The following is a 20422-nucleotide window of genomic DNA, read 5'->3' as shown; positions in this document are numbered from 1 at the left end:
TATTGTCCAAGGTATGACGTCATAGGTTACATGAATTCCCAAGCCAGGCTGTCTGATTCCAAGTCCACTTTGATGCTATCACCAACTTGTGCAAACAATCTGGCAGGATGCTCCTTTGTGTGCTGCTCTAAATAAAGTTCCAGCATCACAAATGCCGAGTGGGCGGGGCTTAAGGAAACAGCGAGAGATGAAAAGAGTCAACTATGTCTGTGGGTGTGTTGACAATTATCCGGAAAAGGCCAAGAAACAAAGTGTGACTGTTTGGGTGTGTGCGTGTGTTTGTGTGTGTGCGGGGAAACTAACATGCCAACATGGTTTTGAGGAAACACAGGAAAGTTCTCGCTAGAGAAGCTCACATGGGGAAATAGTTTAAAGCGTTAAAGCGTGTAATATGGACACTTGAACAAATGGTAAAAGAGTGTCGCACGTGTGTGTAGCATACTCGATTGTTTTGTGTGACGTCGCGTTTAGCATCACGTGTGACAGGCAGCAGGGCAGACTCACGCGTTGCAGTAGGGCTTCTTGTCGTAACCTTTGTAGTTCTTCATGTTGAGGGTCATCTTGCAAACCTCGCAGTGGAAGCAGCCTTTGTGCCAGTTCTACACACACACACACACACACAAACACACACACATATTGTTTAGAAACACGCATTTACTTCTCCAATTTTTCCCTTCCTGTGTGCGTGCCAATCTCCATACACAGAGCATTTCTGAGCAGGGCTATTCAAAGTCTGATTCAAGCGCCATTAGAGGTCTGACGCATATTTTTATGAAAAATTCACGTCATTGCAAGGTTAGGAGCAAAAGTTGAATTCCCCCCCCCCCCCCAAATAAAGACTCAACTCAGCTTGTTGTCATGACAACAGGCTGAGCAGCAGCTGATGAGTCAAACAAGCAGCTTGTTTATAGTTTGACTGACTCACCATCACTTCCGGAGGTGCAATGTGGTATTACAAGACTACCTAATTTCCTCCCCTCGATTGAGATTTGGACATGCTAAACGATTGGTCGCCACCCCGATCTTGTGGCTGTCACCCGATGCCGCACACAGCAGACGCTTGATGAGGTTTTAATAATTTATCGACATTACGCTGCACGCCATCATTTATGTATGTGACGCTCAATATATATATTTTTTTTAATCACGCCTTGGCCACCTGGGGGCAGAGTTGTACATTTATGCAGGTAGACTTTCAGATAGAGTTGATGTCAACTCCCCAGCAGTATGGTCTAGCAGCTAGCTTCACAGAGGATAAAGAATACATGCCTGTGAGTATTGTTATATTGTCTGTCTATATGTGTTGCTTCACGTCTCCATTGACTAATGAGTTACATCGCCATCTTATAAATGGCGTCAGTTAGCCCATCTACAGTGGTTCCCTTTATGTTAGCATTAATCTGTTTGTTTTAAATACACACCATGTAAGTCGCTATTTGTTTTATGTTTAGTTAAGCAAATGGCACCCATTCGGTGGAACGGCCCGTGCGTGTGTGCTGCGGCAGCACGTTGTTAAGGATTGTCTAATAATCTTGATCAGCTGATAACTTGTAAGTACATAAGCAGTTAGAAGAGAGCAAAAAGGTTTAACGTTTGAAAAGAACGTTTTTTATGATTTGGGAGAAAGTAGACATGAGAGGGAAAACGTTTGTATGATACATGTACTGCATAATATTATGATACTTAAACATCCAATTATTTATTCAGTTCGATTTAAAAACACAGTTTAATGTACAGAACATTGCTTATATGGCTTTAACCAATCCATAAATATGTAACATTTATTTCACCATGTTTATAGATACCTAAAGCTCGTAAAACCCATTTAAGAACTTGTAGAGAAATTTGGACTTTTTTGGGGGGGGTACTGATGATGCACTGTGCAAATAAAAACTAACATTGTCCTGTTGCATTTAATTAGTTAATATCTGTAAATCTATTTATTCGAAGAATAAGCCGAGTGATGGAGGAAAAGTGCCCACCTTGTCCAGGCAGCTGACTTTCTCTGTGGGGTAAACAACCTTCCCGCAGCGGGCACACTGGGGGTTCATCCTCGCGATTCGGGTGGGTGTCCAATGTTGGGGTCCTGAGGCTGATGAAGTCGCCACAGAGGACGCTGGAGCAGAGGCTCCGGAGTGGAAGCTGCTCGGCAGATTTGTGCTGGACCAAGTGAACAACTCGTGGAGCACAAGAGCAGTCCCGACAGTGAGCGCCGCAGAGTGCGACAAGCTCGCAGCACTTCACAGCCACCGGAAACGCGAGAACGGCTTCCTCCCGACCCGCTTCCTTGAAAGTAAAAAAAGAGAGGCTTTTTTTTTAATTTCCTTCTTCCAATTGATGGCGTCCAAACAACTCACAACGCAGCAGTTCGCAATCAATATTGTAAATAAAAAATATGAAATAAGTTCATACTCACAAGAGACCTCCTTTCTTTGTTCTTGCCCCTTCTATGCACATACGTGCTCCCTGCCCACGGCCATACTAAGCTAGTAGGGGCATTCCATCACCGAATGTACAGCCAGCTAGCCTGTAGCTAACGTTTGCACACAAAGTGAAATTGAAGTCGATTGAACTTGGTCATCAAACACATCCAGGATTGTTCACGTGTTGTTAACAATTATCTCCTATAATATATCTCCTATATAAAAATGTCTTTTTCTAGCATTTGGCCTACATTACATCAATGTTCATGGCAATATGTATGATTTGCACATGCAAGGCAATACCAGCAGTTCTACACTATAGAATATGAACCCTAAGTTGAAGTCATGTCTCTTTCTATTGGCTTGTCATAAAGTCACTGGCATGTGATTAAGACATTCAATGGGAGGTAGCTGTCGATCCTGTTTATCCACACAAAACCGAAAGTGAGCAACAAAACAAAAAAATGATGGCGACGATACACGTTTTTTTGTGCTCTCTTGCTATTCTTCTGTGGAGCTTTTCCCATTGTTCTGGGACCGAACGTGAGTGTGGGCTGGATTCTTTTAGCTTTGGCCTTTCTCTTAGCTTCCAACTCGTATTTTTGCGTTACTACATGTGACTGACTCATTTGCTGTTTGTCAATAAATGTCTTTTTCCTAACGGTGTACATTTTTTGTACTTGACCATTCACCAGAGTTGAACGTGACCTGCCTGGCGTCCTCCGAGTGCATTCTTCCCTGTAACTTCAGTTCTGATGGGCAAGGGGCTCGGATCATGTGGTACCGTAAGAAGGCGGTAGTCAGTTGCACACGCTACGGGAACACAAGTTTCGTGGTGGGACATAACTCAGCGGTGGCCCGCTACATGAACAGGACTAGTCTTTTTGCCGATCATGTCCTGGAGGGAAACGCCACATTGGTTCTCAGGAACGTCACACCGCAAGACCAAGGGAAATACTTCTGCATCACCATGAAGCGACTCGGCTCGGAGGAGTCGGGCATCATTGTCCTGAATGTCAAAGGTGCGTCTTGTTTGGGGAGGTCACTCAAGGGTCTTCTCAGAAACAGTCTGCTCAAATCTTTTTATCCTGGCGTCCTTGAAATCAAATCAAAATGGTTTCATTGCTGTTGTTGCTGACACGCTGCTGGTGTTGTTGTTTGGGTGTCAGCGCCGGTCCAGGATATCAGCATGGAGTTGAACGACGAGGCCGTGTTCTGCCGGGCTGATGGCATCTACCCGGAGCCCACGCTCGTCTGGTCCACAGACCCTCCGACGGGCGACGGGCTCTTCTACAATAAGACGAAGATGGAACAGACGCAACTTGGTTTCTATGAGGTGGAGAGCTGGGTGCCACTGAAGGCGGCCGAAAGCATCAACCTGGAGTTCATATGTGACGTCAGCAATGAAATGAACACCAGAAGAGCTCGCTTCAAGCAAGAAGGTACACAAGACTCGATCCGAATCTTCCCGCAAACACCAGAGAAAGGTCCACTTCAAATCTTCTCAACCAAACCTCTTCTCGCAGCTCCCATCCAAACTTCGTCGCACAGTGAGATCAAGATTCCGTGCAGTTTCCCGGGCGACGTGGATACATTCGACTTGATCTGGAGGATCCATTTTTCGGAGCACATCCTATCCATGAACGTGAGCGGCATGCATCACCACCTGACGATCTCGAAGGACTGGAAAATCCACGTGCTGGACGGACGATCGGCTTGGCGGCACCTCAAGCTGCCCAACGTGGTGCCCGACCATCAGGGCACCTACACGTGCGAGGTGCGAACGTCTCAAGTCACTTACATCACGCAGACGGATGTCATCGTCATACCAGGTAATTGCACCACCCTGTAAAAGGTTTGAGAATTGTGAGTTATCAACATCCGCAAATCCCTTCATCAGATTCAAATCCTCTGCTGGCGGTTTACGTCACCCTCGGAGTATTGGGATTTCTGATGTCGGTGTCCTTCGGCAGCCTTGGCATTCTCGGCTTTAAAGGTAAAATAAAACGAAATGAGCCAAAGCAGATTATGACGGAGTTGTTGTCTCTTCTCCAGTTGGGAAACTCAATCAGAAGATGCAACCAATGTAGGAGGAGGATAAAAACAACTCAACAAGAACAAATATATCCGGGTCTGATTTTTGAACATGTGTACTTCAATTAAAAATATCTTTTTTCAAGGGAGGGGGGGTGATGACGACTCAAGAACTCAGTTCCGCTGATACAGCTGCTAAAGCTGCTAAAGCTGCTAAAGCTGCTAAAGCTGCTGTTGGATTTTTGGTCCACAATTTGGGAAGGGCGCTCTCCGCGCCTCACGGCAAAAGCCATAGCCAATCACCTGTTATCCAATTTACTCACCGCGTGCTCGTTTTATTTCTTCGGTTTCAGGAAAAGGCTAAGACACCGAAACAAAATTTAGACTTACACAGGTTGGTTGAGTTCAATCACAATTCTTGTTAAGAAAGCTCTGTTTTCAGGAAAGTACAATACAGCGCTGGGCCATTCGTGCGACCATGCTCAAGAGCAGAAAGTCTCCATTCAGAAAAGGCAACGTTCTAGGTTCTTTGCTCAGCTTATATTCAGTTGCACATGCCGGTGTTGGCTGAGTTTGATAGGTGATGAGTCTTTGGGGTGGGGCAAATTCACAGGAGAGTTTGATTCCATGGGAGTGGGTGCTGGTTCGGTGAGAGCTGGTTGGGTGCTGATTATGGACGATTCAATGTGGGGGCTGTTGTTTTCCTTTCAGTCTTTCAGCCTTGACGATCATCTTTGGCCGGGTTCTTGGCTGTCTCCCTCTGGCACCTCTACCGGTTTTATCTCCAAGTGTCCTTCCTGTAAACCATTCTTGCACATACATCCACTTCGCCCACTGTCGCACACCCCCATTCATCATTCTTTCAATTTTGTCATTTTGTACGGAATTATGTGAGCTTTTGGCTGTGACATCATCAATTTATTAATGTTCCCTGACTATGCAAAGTTTGTACTCACCACTTACCATGTTTTTGTTTGTTTGTCATATTCGTAGTTTAATCATGCTTCCAACCATATCTTTTCTTTGTTAGGCAAAATGTTTCCCTCTGTCCAGAACGTTCAGTAGTAATCTAAAACTGGCGTCTAGCATTAGTCAAAACATAAGATACAATCAAGTACTGAACATTTTTAGATGACTTTGGCAGTGTCCGTGATTTAGAAAATCATCAGGAATGCATTAAACAGTTCCTTAAGGGTCATTAAGCTATTCAGGCAATATATCAAAAAACATTTGTTATTCCAAAGTGCTCAGAAATACATATCAGATCATAAAGTTATAAAAACCTTTGTCATTACCCCCTATCAAAAATGTCTAGTTATGTCTCCTTTATTGATTTGGTGTGCAGGTATAATTATATGCTTAAAATTTTTCTTTTATTGATTTAATATGTGAATATACTTGTCTGCTTATGTACTTTATTCAATGAGGTTTGATCATATCTGTTTTTGTAGCTAGGCAGGACTTTTTGTATTTCGACCCCATTCCTTCACTGCTAAAGCTCCTAAAGCTACGCTTTGTTAGCACATTTGAACATATTTGGTTGAAAATAAAAAAAAATAATGTTTTCATAATGACTATCTCTTTCCTGTTTTGTTGCTGGTATTTTAAAAAAAAATCAATTTAGCTTTGGAAAAGGACTACATAACCCATACATAAATACTTCCATTGAAATTTGTAGATTGAAATGTATATGATCAGATTGAAGTTGACAAGAAAGAAATAAGTAAAAGAAAAATAATTGTGTGGGTGTGTGTGTGTACATGTCAAAAGCAAAACCAAAAACAAAAGGAATGCTGTCAGTCGACATGCATTCCTTGCCAGTCAGCTTTGCCAATAAGCAAGTCACAGTCACGATGAAGACGAGGTTTGTGGTGGGTTTGGTGATCCAGCACCTCCTATGGCAGCTGATCTGGGCAGGTAAGCAGGACCTTCATAACTGTTGTCTCCAAAAACATATTTACTGTCAATTTAATTCAAATGGCTTCAATCAAACGTCTCTGCGGCGATGTTTTGCAGAAGTCAGTGATGTTTCGTGTCGTTGGAATGCGAGCTGCATTTTAGGGGTTAGCTTCAATGTTGGGGATGACTTGGTCATCCACTGGATCCACAACCCCCCCGGGGGCATTGTGGTTCAGGTTCATTCTTTCTACTACGACACCGATCAGATGGCAAACCAAGGAATGCATTTCAGGGAAAGAACGTCGTTGTTTAAGGAAAACATATCAGTGGGGAATGCATCGCTGCTGCTCAAGGACTTGTTGGTCGAAGACGAAGGGATTTACAAGTGCTATGTGGGAACCCTTCAAGGCACTCAAGAGTTCTACATCAACCTCCATGTGGAAGGTGAGCCCACAAACACTCTTGTGTGCATTGCAGATGTTAGCAAACAAAAACTGCATTCAAGTCTTGCTAGTTCTGAGTCCTGATAGATTTTGCTGTCTTATGGGGTGCCGCAGGGTTCAATTTTGGGGCTACTGCTTTTTCTCTTTGTACTTGCTGCCCCTGCTTTCAACCTTGGAAGAGATTAAGATTTTCTTCCATTGCTCTGTTTACAGCTGATGGAATTACGTGCCACTTGATGCCTACTACGATGACTTTTCTTTGTTAAGACATGAAAACAATGAATGCATGAATGTCCAGTGGCCCTTATAAATCCATTCTCTGACTTGGGTCCTCTTAATGCAAAGGTTCTTACATAAGAATCATCCAAACTCTCAAACCCCTCTCATTCAAAGTTCCCAATGATTGAATTTAACCCACTCAAGACGAGACCTACCATCCGAAACCAAACTCCTCATATCCTCCTCATCAATCCTTCTCTAAACCTTGTCCAAATGTCCTCATTCAAATTTGTCCTCATTAGTTCCTGACTGATCCCGTCCTTCTCTTCGAGCACCTGTTGTGTTGATGTGTTGTCGTCTGGGTGTCAGCTCCAATCCAGGATGTCCGCATGGAGTTGAGAGACAAGGCTGTGTTCTGCCGAGTTGACGGCGTCTACCCGCCCCCCACGCTGGACTGGTCCACAGACCCCCCCATGGACGACTGGCTTTTTGAGAAGAAAACAAAGGTGGAGCAGACGCAGTCGAGTCTCTATAACGTGGAGAGCTGCATGCAACTGAAGGCGGCCGAAAGCATCCACGTGGAGTTCACATGTGAGGTCACCGGCGAGAGGAACAGCAAAAAAGCTCGGTTCAGGACAGAGGGTACAGACGACCTTATCCAGACCTCCTCATTTGAAGTTTTTGGAGAATCTCATTCAAATCTCCTTTGCAGATGCGATCCAAACACGGTCCGGCTACGAGGTGAAGATTCCGTGTAGTTTTCCCACACAGGTCCAAACCTTTGACCTGATCTGGAGGTTCCGTCGTTCGGAGCACATCCTATCGATGAAGGTGAGTGGCATGCAGCGCCACCTGACGCTCTCGGAGGACTGGAAGATCCACGTGATGGATGGACGCTCTGCTTGGCGGCACCTCAAGCTACCCAATGTAGTTCTTGACCACCAGGGCACTTACACCTGTGAGGTTCGGACGTCTCAAGTGACCTACGTCACGCAGATGGATGTCATTGTCATACCAGGTGATTACATCGCCTGTGACCCATTGCAGGGTTTCTGTCATTTGGAATATTAGTGACAGTTCAAATAACAATACCAACACGGTTCTACCCCCCACTAGACTCAAAGCTTCCAACGCTGATCGGTATAATCATCTTGATCGGTGTCTTGCTGATCGTGTCTGTCTCCATAATTGGATTCTTGGTCTGGAAAAGTGAGTGAGCCAAGCTAAGCTAACGATGATGTGGAAGGGACAGCTAATTGGATCCTGACTGCGCTGTGGTCTTTTGTTTAGTGAGGATGTTGCGCGAATCGCAGAAGACACCAGAAGACGACGACTCCAAGAGCCAAGCCAAGAAAGAGAATGACACGGACAAAAAAGTCATTGAAAGGCTAAACCTTGACTTCCTGTCTAGTGTCCTAAGACAGAAGTATGCTAACTTTATGAGCGGAAGGGCTACAATTTTCCAAGGACTACGTTCTGTATCCAACAACAACGCTACATGAATTAAAAAGTTGCTAATTTTGCAAATGGGAGATAATATTTAAATAATATGATGAGGGAAGAACATCCTATTTCAGCATACATGTAAAAAAATGGAGCTTAGGCTACATAAGAGTATGACTCCCTATAAAAGACGCTGATAGACAGTAAAAAAAAAAAAAAAAAAAATGTATGTTGCTACTTATTGAAACAAGACAATAAAATACATAAAAATTGACTTTCTTTTTTGATCTTATATGCCAATAACAAGTTGGCCACACGCCCCGAAAATCAAAGTGCTGCCGTACTACCAAGACTGATCTGTGAGAGGCAGCGAGACTAAAGTCATGTCCTTAGCATTGTAGATCAGTGAGAAAAAATATTTTTAAAATTATTTCTTTTAAATATTTTTTATTTATTTTTTTTCACCTCAAACAAAAGGGGAAAACCCCACACAAGTCAAAGAAAGCTGAATATTTGTTGAATATGTGTGTGTGTGTGTGTGTGCACGCACACTTCACAGCAGCCGCACGTTGTCCTCCCTGTAGTTGTGAGTGTCCCCATCGAAGGGCAGCGGTGGTGGGTGGTTGTAGAGGCCCATAAGGAAGATGATGATGGTGCCCAATGTCATGACTGGGGTAATGAGGAACAGGCAGAGCCGGTCCACAGTGCGAGCGATGCCGCTCCAGTTGTCCTTCTCCTGAAATAACGACAACACGTCAAATGCCTTTGTTCATTTACAACCACAAAATAGAAATTTTGTTCTGGACGCGGAGTGGTTTTTGTTTGGCATTCATTTAAATGGGAACCTGTGTCAGCCTGAGAAGGCAAAGTTTGATAAATGGTGTTTCCACACATGACGATGACACACTCACCTCATTGTAGTCATTCTTATTGCGCATGTGTTTGATGATGTAGTTTGCGCCGTCCACCGCCGGCTTGATTTCCCCATACAGCTGCTCGGTGGCTCCACCATCCTCCTGTACCTTTTTCACTGAGGGATAAAAATAAATTATAGAAATTAGGACTAGGTTAAAAAAAAAAAAATCAACTGTTGACCGGCTAAGTTGGCATTTGCTGGTTTGTTTTTGTGATTGGCCAACATGTACGTTTGCATACCTGTGGCATGGGTGGGCCGAGTCATGAGTCCGTGTCTCACCGACTGCTTCTCAAACATTAAGTCACTGCGGGATTTTACGCTGTAGTACTCCTCTGCCGACGCGATGTAGCCCGCTGAGCTGGAGCGCCGCTGCATGCCGCCGTCCCAGTTCGGCTCAGACTCGGCTGGCCGGGACATGAGCAGGAGACGGGGAAGACGTTCCAGGAACAACTGTGACAAATGCGTTGATTGGACTACAACAGACGTTGCAGCTGTGGGTTTGTATTTTTAGGAAGGGAAAGTGGCACTTCATTTTGCAATTTAAAGAGAAAAAAGGGATAACCTAATTAAACAGAATACAAAGCACAAATGATTTCACTGTACTGCGCCGAGTGGGATTCCCGCCTTGGCCACTAGGGGGACACTACTGAATTAGACCAGGGGTGTCAAACTCATTGTTTTCGCAGGCCGCATTGTAGTCATAGCTTCTTTCGGAGGGCCATTATGACTGTCAACCCAAATATATGTATGAGCACCTCATATTATATACAGTAAAAGCTACAAAACAAACTGACAAATAACTCTTTCAAATCAGACGAGTAAAAAGTGGTCAAATATTTAAAAAAAAAAAAGATATTAAAAGTGAAGACAATTTTAGTAATGACACACGAATTTGATGCACAATTTGTCTTCGCGCGCCACATAAAATGATGTGGCGGGCCGTATCTGGCCCTTGAGTTTGACACCTGTGTATTAGACTGTCATGCAAACACAAGTGTGTGTGCGTGTGTATGTGCGTGTGTGTGTTACCCTCTTAGTCCACTCGGACATGATGTGCGTGCTTGGGCTCCTGAAGTGCAGGTTGAGGACCACCACGCAGTTCAAGACCACCACTGTCACCAGTACCATGATGAACATCAGGTACCTTGCAACATCAACAATTAAATACATTTAAAAAAAAACTTAACAAAAAAAAACCACATACAATGAGTGTGTGTCTCACTTGACAATAAGCGGAACAGAGATGGAAGTCTCCGGAAGCCTTTGAGAGATCAGCAGCAGGAAGACAGACTGAGCGAGTAGCACGGAGATGGACAAAGTCATCTTCTCGCCACCTAGCGTGCATGCACATGCAAACAATTCAACATTTTAAGGGGCCAAGAACATGTCAGTGAAGAGCGTGGGATTGTAGACTGACTGTCTGCGGGCAGGTAATAGACGAGCGAGGCCAGAAAGGAGATGAGCACGCAGGGGATGATGATGTTGACGATGTAGAAGAGCGGCTTGCGTTTGATGATGAGGTAGAAGGTGATGTCTTGGTGCTTGTTGCTCTCCATGGGAATGTGTTTGTATGTGTTCCTCTTGGCCGGGCGATGGATCACCTCCCACTCGCCGTTCTCTGACGGCCAATCAGAGGAGAGAGACCCGAGGCGCCCATCCGTCACGTCGACAGAAAATCAGATCCACCACGCGCGGAGTGCGAGGCGCTCACCCGTCCAGCTGGCCGGGTCAATGATGATCCACTCGACCGTCCACGTGTTGCCGTCATCGTCGCCGTCGGTGCTCAGGAGCATTTGGATCTCTTTGGCATTGTACGTCAGAGAGCTGCAAAGATGTGGGAGATGCACACAGCAGCTCAACAAAGACCGTTGTTAGGGTTTGCAGAATATCTTCATCGTATGATTATGTTGGAATGTAACCTGTAATAATTTACCTAGCTTGTCCTGTCTTAACAAAAGTAGTAGACCAAAGTGCTAAGATCTTCTCACCTGATTGACTAGCTGCAGAGGAAGCAATCAAAGTTGCTTTGTTTACACAAAGTCGTAAAAGGCCCCCTGCTATGCTTTGATCAGCAGGGGAGCGGCTTCACCCCATCCTGTGTTCCCACACCCCCACTTTCAACCCCACTCTGTTCCTCCCAATAAATATGTACCTGATGAGGCCTGAGTCAGACCTCCATTCGACCATCGCTGTAAGCACAGCTATGAATGGACTCTCCACTTGCAGGTGTCTAAAATGACTTGCTTGTCTACTGTGTGGTTCTTGCAAAATAAGTTAGAGTGAGCACCACCCTAACATTTTGGTGCCGTGACCCGGATCCCTCATACCCGCCATCTGGCTGACGGAGAGGACGTGCTGCATTGTCGACAAGCCAGCGTCCTTTAGGGGAAAAGAAAGTCCTGGGAAGAGAATTTCTTCGCTGGGCCAGCATCTTAGGTCTGCCTTCGTCTGCCAGAGGTGGATTGACGGGATCCGGCAGTGTAATGAACCAGGGGACAAGTAAGTTAAAGCCCTAAAATTGTGTGATTGTGTTGTTGTGAAAAAAGTGCACAGGGAAAACTTAAAAAATAGGCAAGACAGAAGATAATAAGTCTTGTGGAAGGAGGGGGTGTTGTAGAGTCCCCCTCCGGATGAAGTGGCTCTTCTGGAGCAGTGGTTTTCAAACTGTTTTATATATTTTTGTAAAATATCACGTACCTCCGTGTACCCTCATTTGACAACCACTGTTCTAAGGGGTACAACTTCGCGTTGGCAGGGCTGGGTAACAGGACTGTTGTCTTAGTTCCCAGGGAAGGAAGGGGTGTTGTAGAGTCCCCTCTCCGGATGAAGCAGCTCTTTTTTTTTTTTAAAAAAAAGAGGACTTCGCGTAGGCAGGGATAAGAAACTTGTGTGGTTGAGTGTGCGACTGGTAGGATAAATTGACTGCAAAGAGAATTTGGTGGAAGGTCAATTTAAACCTGCATTGAGGATCCTCAAAGAAAAGAAAAAAAAAAAAAAAAAAGAAATAAATAAACAAATAAATAAAATTGTATAAACCTAAAATACCAAATTAAGATGGGAAATAAAACCGGTAAATCCCTAGCTCTTGAAGGAGATGAGAAGTACATGGCGAGTAAATTTCTTAATTGTATGCAATACATGCCAAAGTGGAAGAAAAAGTATGGAGTAGAAGGGAAGTTGAAAATTGAAGTGTGGAAGATAGTGGTTGATGTTTTGGAGGAGAGTGTAGATAGGAAAACAAAGGGACTGAAAAAGAAAAGAAAAGAGAGAGAGTTGAATTGTGCTAGACTGTGGTTGAAAGCTTCACAAGAGAGAAGAGAACAAATCCAAAAGACAAAAGATAGAAAGTTGAAAAGTGATGAGGCTGCGACTATGTTTGTCAGGCCGGAAGACAATGAGGCCACGGCTCCAGCCGCTGCTGGAAGTGCAGCTCAAGCAGAGGAGCAAGAGGGACCGTCCGCTCGTATGCAAGACTTGTATCCAAGTTTAGCAGACCTGCACCCTCCCCCATATAACAGGAAAAAAGGTCAGGGTCACATTACTAGAAGTCCTGTACAAACAAGAGGTTTGACCACTGCTGCTAGATTTTCCCAGAATTTGGACAATGTTGATGTGTGCCCAATGATACAGGAGCCAAACCCTATTGTATGGGAAGGCCAACCTCCACATACATATGTTTTTCGGCCATGGACATTGGAAGAGGCAAGAAGAGCAGTTGAAGGGGTTACCCCTGTTGCTGAAGACCCAGATAAATGGGCAGAAGACATGGCTGGAATCATACATTCCTATAGACTGAATGGGCATGAAGCAGGAGAAGCTGCAATGTCTTCTTTGGGAAAAGACTGGGCAAAGGTCAGGGGACATTATGCAGGTAGAAATAATCAAGGGCCTTTTCCCTATCCCGTTGAGGGAAATCAATTGGTAGGGGAGTATGCAGCACAATGGAATGATCTTGTGCAAAGAGTGAGAACTATACTTCGAAGACGAGCGAATTATGGTCACTTGGCAGGAATAAAACAGAAGCCTGGGGAAGATACTGATGATTTTCGCTTAAGATTTGAAAAGGAATTCAGGGTGCATAGTGGCATCCCATTCAATGATGCAGCTGAGAGTGCTTATCAGCAACAACTTAAAAATGCGCTCCTTACTAATTTCCGCCCTGAAATAGGCAACTGGGTGAGGAAACATTTGGTGGAAGTAGATATTGCAAGTGTGACAACAACTATGCAATGGGCCAGACATGCTGAAAAAGTGATCAAAAGAGGCAATGTATTTCATCTAGGCAATGATGATGATGGTGACCTAGATGAAGATACAACGGTCTTCTTCCATGGGTCCCAGCGGGCCAGAGGAGGTAGAGGCCAGCAAGGTCGCAGGCCGCCATATAATTCAGAACCCCCGTCAGATTCTGACAACTGTTGGAACTGTGGGAAACGTGGACACTGGTCAAAAGAGTGTTTTAGAAAGAAACAATACCAATCAAAGGGTGGAGGAAGGGGCAGAGGAAAGGCCAAGTTTTCAGCATGACAAGCCCCCCCCCCCCTTTTTTGACCGCTCATGCTAATATAGAGACATTCCTTGACCCGGCATTTGCGTTTGGCGGTCGTCGATGTGGTTCCAAGACCTGCGTCTTGTGGGTTGTCATTTGTAAAATTTGGCCGTCGTGATCCTCCCGAACAGACATAAGTGATTTGGGCTTTTGTTGTTTGTTGTAATTGGTTTGCGGAAGGACCGCAGGAGCTTGCTCCTCCAGTGTCTCACCTGTGCCTTCCTGCCTTCCATTGTCTCCACTGAGACTGGACTGTGGAGGGGGGAGGATGGTGTTGTGGTGTGAAAAGGCTGTAGGAGCCGGTGGTGGTCCTGTGGTGTTGCACATGTTCTGTTCCATTGTCTCCACGGATGTTGGAAGGTGTGTGGGGTGATTGATATTGTAATGTGATTGGGGGGAGACTGATGTAGGTGTTGGGCTCTGGGCTCTGCGGGTAGCTATTTGCTGGGTTGGCGCGGGTGGGGGACGACGGCATTGATTGTCCCAGTACTGGCCAGGCTGGGATAAATCAGTATGAAAATGCCGGGCCCCCCCTCTTGCTTCCCTTGCTGTGGCTGCGCGCGGAGTGGGGTCGTACCCACTCCAGGGGTGTGCTGAGGGCGTGGTAGCAAGTGGAATTGAAGCAGGGTGATGCTTAAGGAAGGTGTGACAATAGTTGCACGAAGGATAAAAGGCACTGAGGAAAAAATAAATAAATAAATAAATTAAAAAAGGAAAAACAGTAGCACCAAAACGTCAAAATAGAGGATGACGTTTGCGCAGCGTTGTTTGTTTGTATTGTTTGTGAGCTGTGTCTCTGCTGTTTTTGTGTTGTCTGTGTGTTGTAAGTGTTATGTTTAAATGGATGAAATTGGCTAATATAGGTGCACTAAAGAATTTATTAGTCTGTAGTCTATCTGATTCGCACCGCAAAACAGAAACGATTTTGAAAGATAAAAATGAGAGGAAAAGAGGGAAATCTGTTTGCGAGCAGAAACTGATCCACACTAGTGCATGTTAAGTAAGGAACGACAGAACATGCTTTCAGATATTGGAAGAATCAAAATTGTGAATTTAAGACATTGCAATGCTACATTTAATAGAAATAATTGACTGGTTGTGTTATAAGATTATACAAACTTCCATATGCGAGCTGAATCTGAGAGATTGTGTTCTTCACATTTAATGACAAAGAAAAAAAAAAAATTCGGATAAGTTTGTCAGCAGTTTTTTTTTGTGTTGAGTTTTTTTTTGGATTGGTGGATTGTTCTATCGGAACCTTGAGTTGACAATGGTATGTGAATGTTGTGTGGTGAGCTTGGATGAATTGGGACCGATGTGATGGAAAGACTCCTTTTTGGAGACTGTGTGTGAGATACAATTGAGCATTGATGACTGAATGCCTGACTGAAAGGAAAATACAGGTTGAATGGTTGTTGTTGGAGACTACTATGGACAATTAGTTGAGCGACTTTGAGGAAAGAGTGATTTTGAGTAAGTTAAATGCTAAGAAAAAAGAAAAAAAAAAAGAAAAAAAAGACCAGAAAAGGTTGCTTTTGGAGTGATAATTAACTAGAGAAAAAACAGGAGAACCAGTAACACATGCAGAAGATGTGTGAACTGGGTAATTGAGAAGCGTTTTGGAAAGAAAGTCAAATTAAATGATGGGCTCATATGTAGTATAGAACACATTCTCCCGAAAAAGTTTGTCGAGGTGTGAGGCATGGGCGTTGTCAAGCCTCAGAAGGGGGGAGTGAATAGGACAGATAGTGAAAGATAGTGAAAATACAACACTTTACGACATATGGATTCTCTAATACATTTGGCGTCATACTATTAAGTTAAAATTTTCTCAAGCTTTTCAAACTTTTGCTGTAAACAATTGGAAGATGATTGACAAATGACTAAAGAAGCTGTGAGGAAGTGGTGTATGTGTTTGGAAGGGCACGCGCTTATGCGCTTCCCTGGCTAATCAGCGTTTGTTTGACTGATCAAAGGAACCATTTGCTACAGGACTTAACATCCATTCCCCCAGCCCAGATCCGACCAAGACCAGAGGATCTCCTACAAAACAGGAGGCAATGAATGGGATAGCCCCTGTCATAAATGGTCTTTGGTTAGGGGGAATCATTAGGAAGTGCTCAAACTCTTCTCGCAAACACTCCTGTCTGCCCAGTTCAAAAGGGCAATAAAATCGACTACAAGAGTTGCAAAGACAGAAATAATAATGAATGTCATATGTATGGGTTTACGACCGATTCTTTATGTTGTACTGTTGCCATTGACAAAAGATTGTGTGAAATCTGTCACATCTACTGATTGTGAAATGAGTGTTCTATATAATATCCGTTGAAAAAAAAAAAAAAAAAAAAAAAAAAGAATAAGAAAAGAAACCATTGCTTTTAGAGAATGTAGTCAACCAAAATTTTATATGTACCGACATGCCAAGATCTGGGAAAAAGCTGGAAAAAACAAAAACATAATGTCTTTAAATTTGAGAGGCGACGATGATCTGACTGAAATTGATGCAATTAGAGTCCCCAGAGGAGTTCCTGATTAATAAGAATTAATTAACCAAATTGCAGCGGGATGGGGGTCCTCCATTTGCTGCTGGTGTACGATGAACAAGAGCGTTGACAGGTTAAATTACATCCATTGCAACATGCGGAAATTGGGCAAACGGACGCAAGCGGGACTTGAGGCAGTGCACGAACAGCTAGCCACGCCTTCCCTAATGTCAATCCAGAACCGGAATGCTCTTGTTATGTTGTTGTCTGAGAAAGGAAGGGTCTGCGCAATGTTCAGAGAACAATGCTGCACCTTCATCCAGAACGACACCGCCCCTGATGGGAGCCTGACGAAGGCGATTGCAAGCTTGCAATCCCTCAACACGAGGACGAAAGAGCACTACAAGTGGATGACTGCTTTTGGGAAGTATAAAGCCCTTGTGTCCTCAATTACTGCTATACTCACCTTGTGTGGATGTTGTTGTATTCCATGTCTCCGTGCTCTGTTTAATCGTCTCATCACGACAGCAATATCGCCCATGGACGACAAGATGGCCCGGGTATGCCTAATGTCTGAATGCCAGCATGTTGATGATAACGTTGATGATGATGCAAGTTTTGCACTTGAGTTTACAGACTTTTTCCCAGATCTGTGTATTTTCGAATGATGATGTCGCAACATTTATCCTTTTTTGGTGTAAACATATTTGTGCTCATACTTGTGATCCGACAGCTGGAAATCAAGGGAAGTGGTTGTTTTTGGTAGTGTAAAAATTGTGCAAATGTGTGTTGAAATGTTTGGGACAAGTTACTTATTATTATTGTGTGTTAATTTACCAAGTAGATAAAGTCTAGCAAAGGTTTAGTTGCATTGTTCCACAGGAAAGCAGCAATTCAAGTTATCTGATCCCACACGAGGACAAGTCAGCCAACCAGGAGAGAGGAACAGCTGGTTGAGGAAGAGGACAAATTCTGCGGGGGTCACGGGCCGACAATGAATGTAGCAACGCCTCTGTAACCAGGGCAACCAAAACAGTGATGAGAGGAGCAGAAGAAACATCTCAAATGACTACTGCAAAGGTTGCAGAAAAGGTGCTGTTTTTTGCTGTTTTTCCGGACGTGCTGCTGTTCTTTCGGTGGCGGATCCAGATAGGGATTTGCTCAGCAAACTACTGCGGATACGGAAGCAAAGACCGGGGTCCAGATCACCCCAACGTTCTGGCTGAAGGTCCCAAGAAGGAGGGGGACGGAGCCTGCGTGGACTGGACCCTATAAATTGGTGGAGCGCATCTCACATGCCGTCCGGCTGGCCGGCAAAGGAGATACGTGGTATCATCTGTCCCAGTGCGCCCCAGTGAAGGGTTCCTGCGAGGAACCAGATCCGCCAATCGACAGCGTCCCCGCCCCCAGTTCATACAGAGGCAGAATAATCCTCTTCCCCCTTGGTGGCCAGGTAGTCCACCCTGAGCCACTGAAGACAATGACCACGCAGCAGATATTTCCAAGTTCTCCCCGGACGGAGCAGAGCTGCGAAGGGGGTGGGAATTGTGCTCACCCTCCACCAGTGGGCGTGCCAAGCCCCCAACGGCTGAACAATCACGAGCGATGTTTTTCTTGAACTGTTGTTATTGATAATATTCTGGTCGCCTAAGGCAGAGGGACCGTGTAACCTTTTTCCTGCATTTAATCTGGCCGCAGGTTTTTTCAGTTACACACAAAATTTGGACTGGAGTATTGAGGAGAAAACCTCATCTTCACTGGGAGTTATTGCTGTCATTGTAATTTCTTACTCATGTTTGATTGATCGGGGTTGACAATCATATGATAAAACAGGAGGGATATGTTAGGGTTTGCAGAATATCTTCATCGTATGATTATGTTGGAATGTAACCTGTAATAATTTACCTAGCTTGTCCTGTCTTAACAAAAGTAGTAGACCAAAGTGCTAAGATCTTCTCACCTGATTGACTAGCTGCAGAGGAAGCAATCAAAGTTGCTTTGTTTACACAAAGTCGTAAAAGGCCCCCTGCTATGCTTTGATCAGCAGGGGAGCGGCTTCACCCCATCCTGTGTTCCCACACCCCCACTTTCAACCCCACTCTGTTCCTCCCAATAAATATGTACCTGATGAGGCCTGAGTCAGACCTCCATTCGACCATCGCTGTAAGCACAGCTATGAATGGACTCTCCACTTGCAGGTGTCTAAAATGACTTGCTTGTCTACTGTGTGGTTCTTGCAAAATAAGTTAGAGTGAGCACCACCCTAACAACCGTCTATCAACTTTGTTGTTCTTGCAGTATTTCGAGTGTAATTCCACTGTCAGCCACTAGATGGTGCAACATTTTTAAATATCTATTTTCACTTATTGTAGGGGTGGTCAGTTTGCACACAAGGGATGAAGCTGGGTTTACCATTAACAAAAAAAAAATCAATGAGGAATCTCACGTGAACTTGAGGGTGCAATTCTGCCAGTCGAAGGGGAAATAGTTGACGTTGATAGAGCAGGACGAGCGGAAGATGGCGGGTGGTAACCAGCTGCACTCCCCTTCGTTGGTAACCAACACGTTGCAATAGTAGGCCACCTGAAACTGGGCGTCGTTACTAGGCGAGGAGGAAAAGGGGACAGACTCCTTAAGAACTACTGTAGAGAGGTATTTTTTCCTATAGTGCATCTAAATGTCGGGAGTGTGTGAATGATTCCAAACTTATCTCCTACTTTTTGGGTAAGTGGAGGCCGGAACGATCAATCAAATGAGTGCTTATGCTCACTTGTTTTCCAGCACGATCTCAGGCAGCCACACCAAGTTGGTCGGCAGGCGCAGCATACTGATGCCGTCAAACTCGCTGGTGTTCCACGACAGCCGGTAGTCCTTCCACGACTGTTGTGAACGCGCACAAAAAGACGGCAAGTTTTGCGAGTGCGCGGGGCAGCAGCGCAACTGTGCTTCTACTAGAAGAACTCACGTGGCCGATCCAGACGTTGGTGAGCAGGGTCTCGTCCACTTCTTTCTAGCAGGAGAGCCGACACACAGTAAAAAAAAAAAAAAACATCCAACTTGACATCAAATTGCTTTTTTCCTACCAAAGAGATGAGGTTTGAGAGCGTGAGTGCGAGGTAGACATCAACCACGTCATGTTGTCTCTCCACGGGACGCAGTTCCTTGTTGTAGTTGCGCTCCTTTAACAGGTAGTTGATCAGGCGCTCTTCCTCGTTCCGGCACCAGCACACTAGGCACACGCACGTCAAGGTTAGCGTCAATATATAGTAACACGTAGAAAAACAACAAATTTGAGTAACACAACTTAGACATCTCAATGGCACCCAAATCCCTAAGTACGGAGCATGCATTTCAATTTTTTTTTTTTTTTTTTGTGGACTCCCAGTTTGAGAAGCACTGGTGTACACAAAGAGCCTCCAGCACGTTCAAGCGATCCAATTCCACGCGACAGCTGCTTCCTACTCGCTAACCTCAAATGCCCGACACACAAACCTCCACCAAGCTGCAGATATTTGCCAAATAAACAACAAACACCTCAACATAAATTTGTTGAACTGTCTTAAAGTGCCACATCTGAACATTGAACTCATCTTTACACTGTGAGTTAATTTGAATCAAATCTGGATTAATCAGGCTGATAGCCCAGGATTCAAAATGCAGACTTCACTAAATGAGACATAATTTGACCAATATTTGCATCAATGCGATACTTAGAGGACTAAAAAAAAAAACAACTTAACACACATACTAGCTGCTACAGCGTAACCAGGAAGTCCCTACTGATTTTGACGATGATAGAGCAATTTAAAAGAAGACAAAAGAAAACTAACCAGGCCAGAGCAACGAGAGCAGGAACACAGCAAAGAGCTTCATGTTGAGTTGGAGTTTTGTCGGAAAGACCTTGTCCGTCTGTCTTCTTTCTGACCTTCTGCCAAAGTGCCTTTGATTGACAATCAGCAGCTGCAGAAACAGACGCGGCAGAAAATAGAAAGCAGCAGCCAGCACTTGGT

The 20422-nt window shown here is 44.5% G+C and overlaps 3 protein-coding genes and 1 long non-coding RNA gene across 9 annotated transcripts in view; 2 read left to right on the top strand and 2 right to left on the bottom strand.

Moving 5' to 3' along the window:
• The window catches only part of LOC119139461 (LIM zinc-binding domain-containing Nebulette-like), a 17379-nt gene extending 15089 nt beyond the window's left edge, over positions 1 to 2290 (bottom strand). The window contains exons 1-2 of one of the 2 annotated variants that reach the window (XM_037280144.1): positions 1983 to 2290; positions 505 to 599 (exon numbers count right to left, since the gene is read on the bottom strand). In XM_037280144.1, the coding sequence (XP_037136039.1) occupies positions 505 to 599; positions 1983 to 2051 (164 nt within the window). In that variant the 5' untranslated portion in view covers positions 2052 to 2290. The remainder of the gene's footprint in view (positions 1 to 504; positions 600 to 1982) is intronic. The other variant, XM_037280146.1, reaches the window with a different exon arrangement.
• The window catches only part of chrnd (cholinergic receptor, nicotinic, delta (muscle)), a 21320-nt gene extending 898 nt beyond the window's left edge, over positions 1 to 20422 (bottom strand). Inside the window, exons 1-12 of one of the 5 annotated variants that reach the window (XM_037280263.1) lie at positions 20243 to 20422; positions 19496 to 19641; positions 19378 to 19422; positions 19183 to 19292; positions 18859 to 19014; positions 11089 to 11201; positions 10795 to 10995; positions 10600 to 10711; positions 10407 to 10521; positions 9617 to 9827; positions 9373 to 9491; positions 8997 to 9197 (exon numbers count right to left, since the gene is read on the bottom strand). In XM_037280263.1, the coding sequence (XP_037136158.1) occupies positions 9015 to 9197; positions 9373 to 9491; positions 9617 to 9827; positions 10407 to 10521; positions 10600 to 10711; positions 10795 to 10995; positions 11089 to 11201; positions 18859 to 19014; positions 19183 to 19292; positions 19378 to 19422; positions 19496 to 19641; positions 20243 to 20285 (1554 nt within the window). In that variant the 5' untranslated portion in view covers positions 20286 to 20422 and the 3' untranslated portion in view covers positions 8997 to 9014. Of the gene's footprint in view, positions 1 to 8678; positions 9198 to 9372; positions 9492 to 9616; positions 9828 to 10406; positions 10522 to 10599; positions 10712 to 10794; positions 10996 to 11088; positions 11202 to 18858; positions 19015 to 19182; positions 19293 to 19377; positions 19423 to 19495; positions 19642 to 20242 lie in introns of those variants that run through there. The other 4 variants (XM_037280261.1, XM_037280262.1, XM_037280260.1 and 1 more) reach the window with 4 other exon arrangements.
• LOC119139575 lies at positions 894 to 2387 on the top strand. The gene is made up of 2 exons (XR_005101383.1): positions 894 to 1271; positions 1951 to 2387. It is a non-coding gene; the product is annotated as an uncharacterized LOC119139575 (long non-coding RNA).
• On the top strand, positions 2828 to 4959 carry LOC119139521 (V-set domain-containing T-cell activation inhibitor 1-like). The gene is made up of 6 exons (XM_037280314.1): positions 2828 to 2966; positions 3119 to 3445; positions 3593 to 3865; positions 3950 to 4255; positions 4324 to 4419; positions 4479 to 4959. The coding sequence occupies exons 1-6, from the start codon at positions 2888 to 2890 to the stop codon at positions 4511 to 4513; spliced, it is 1116 nt and encodes a 371-aa protein (XP_037136209.1). The 5' UTR covers positions 2828 to 2887; the 3' UTR covers positions 4514 to 4959.

Source organism: Syngnathus acus, chromosome 20 (genome assembly GCF_901709675.1).
Source record: "Syngnathus acus chromosome 20, fSynAcu1.2, whole genome shotgun sequence".
NCBI lineage: Eukaryota > Metazoa > Chordata > Actinopteri > Syngnathiformes > Syngnathidae > Syngnathus > Syngnathus acus.
This window is presented reverse-complemented; position numbering and strand designations above follow the sequence as displayed.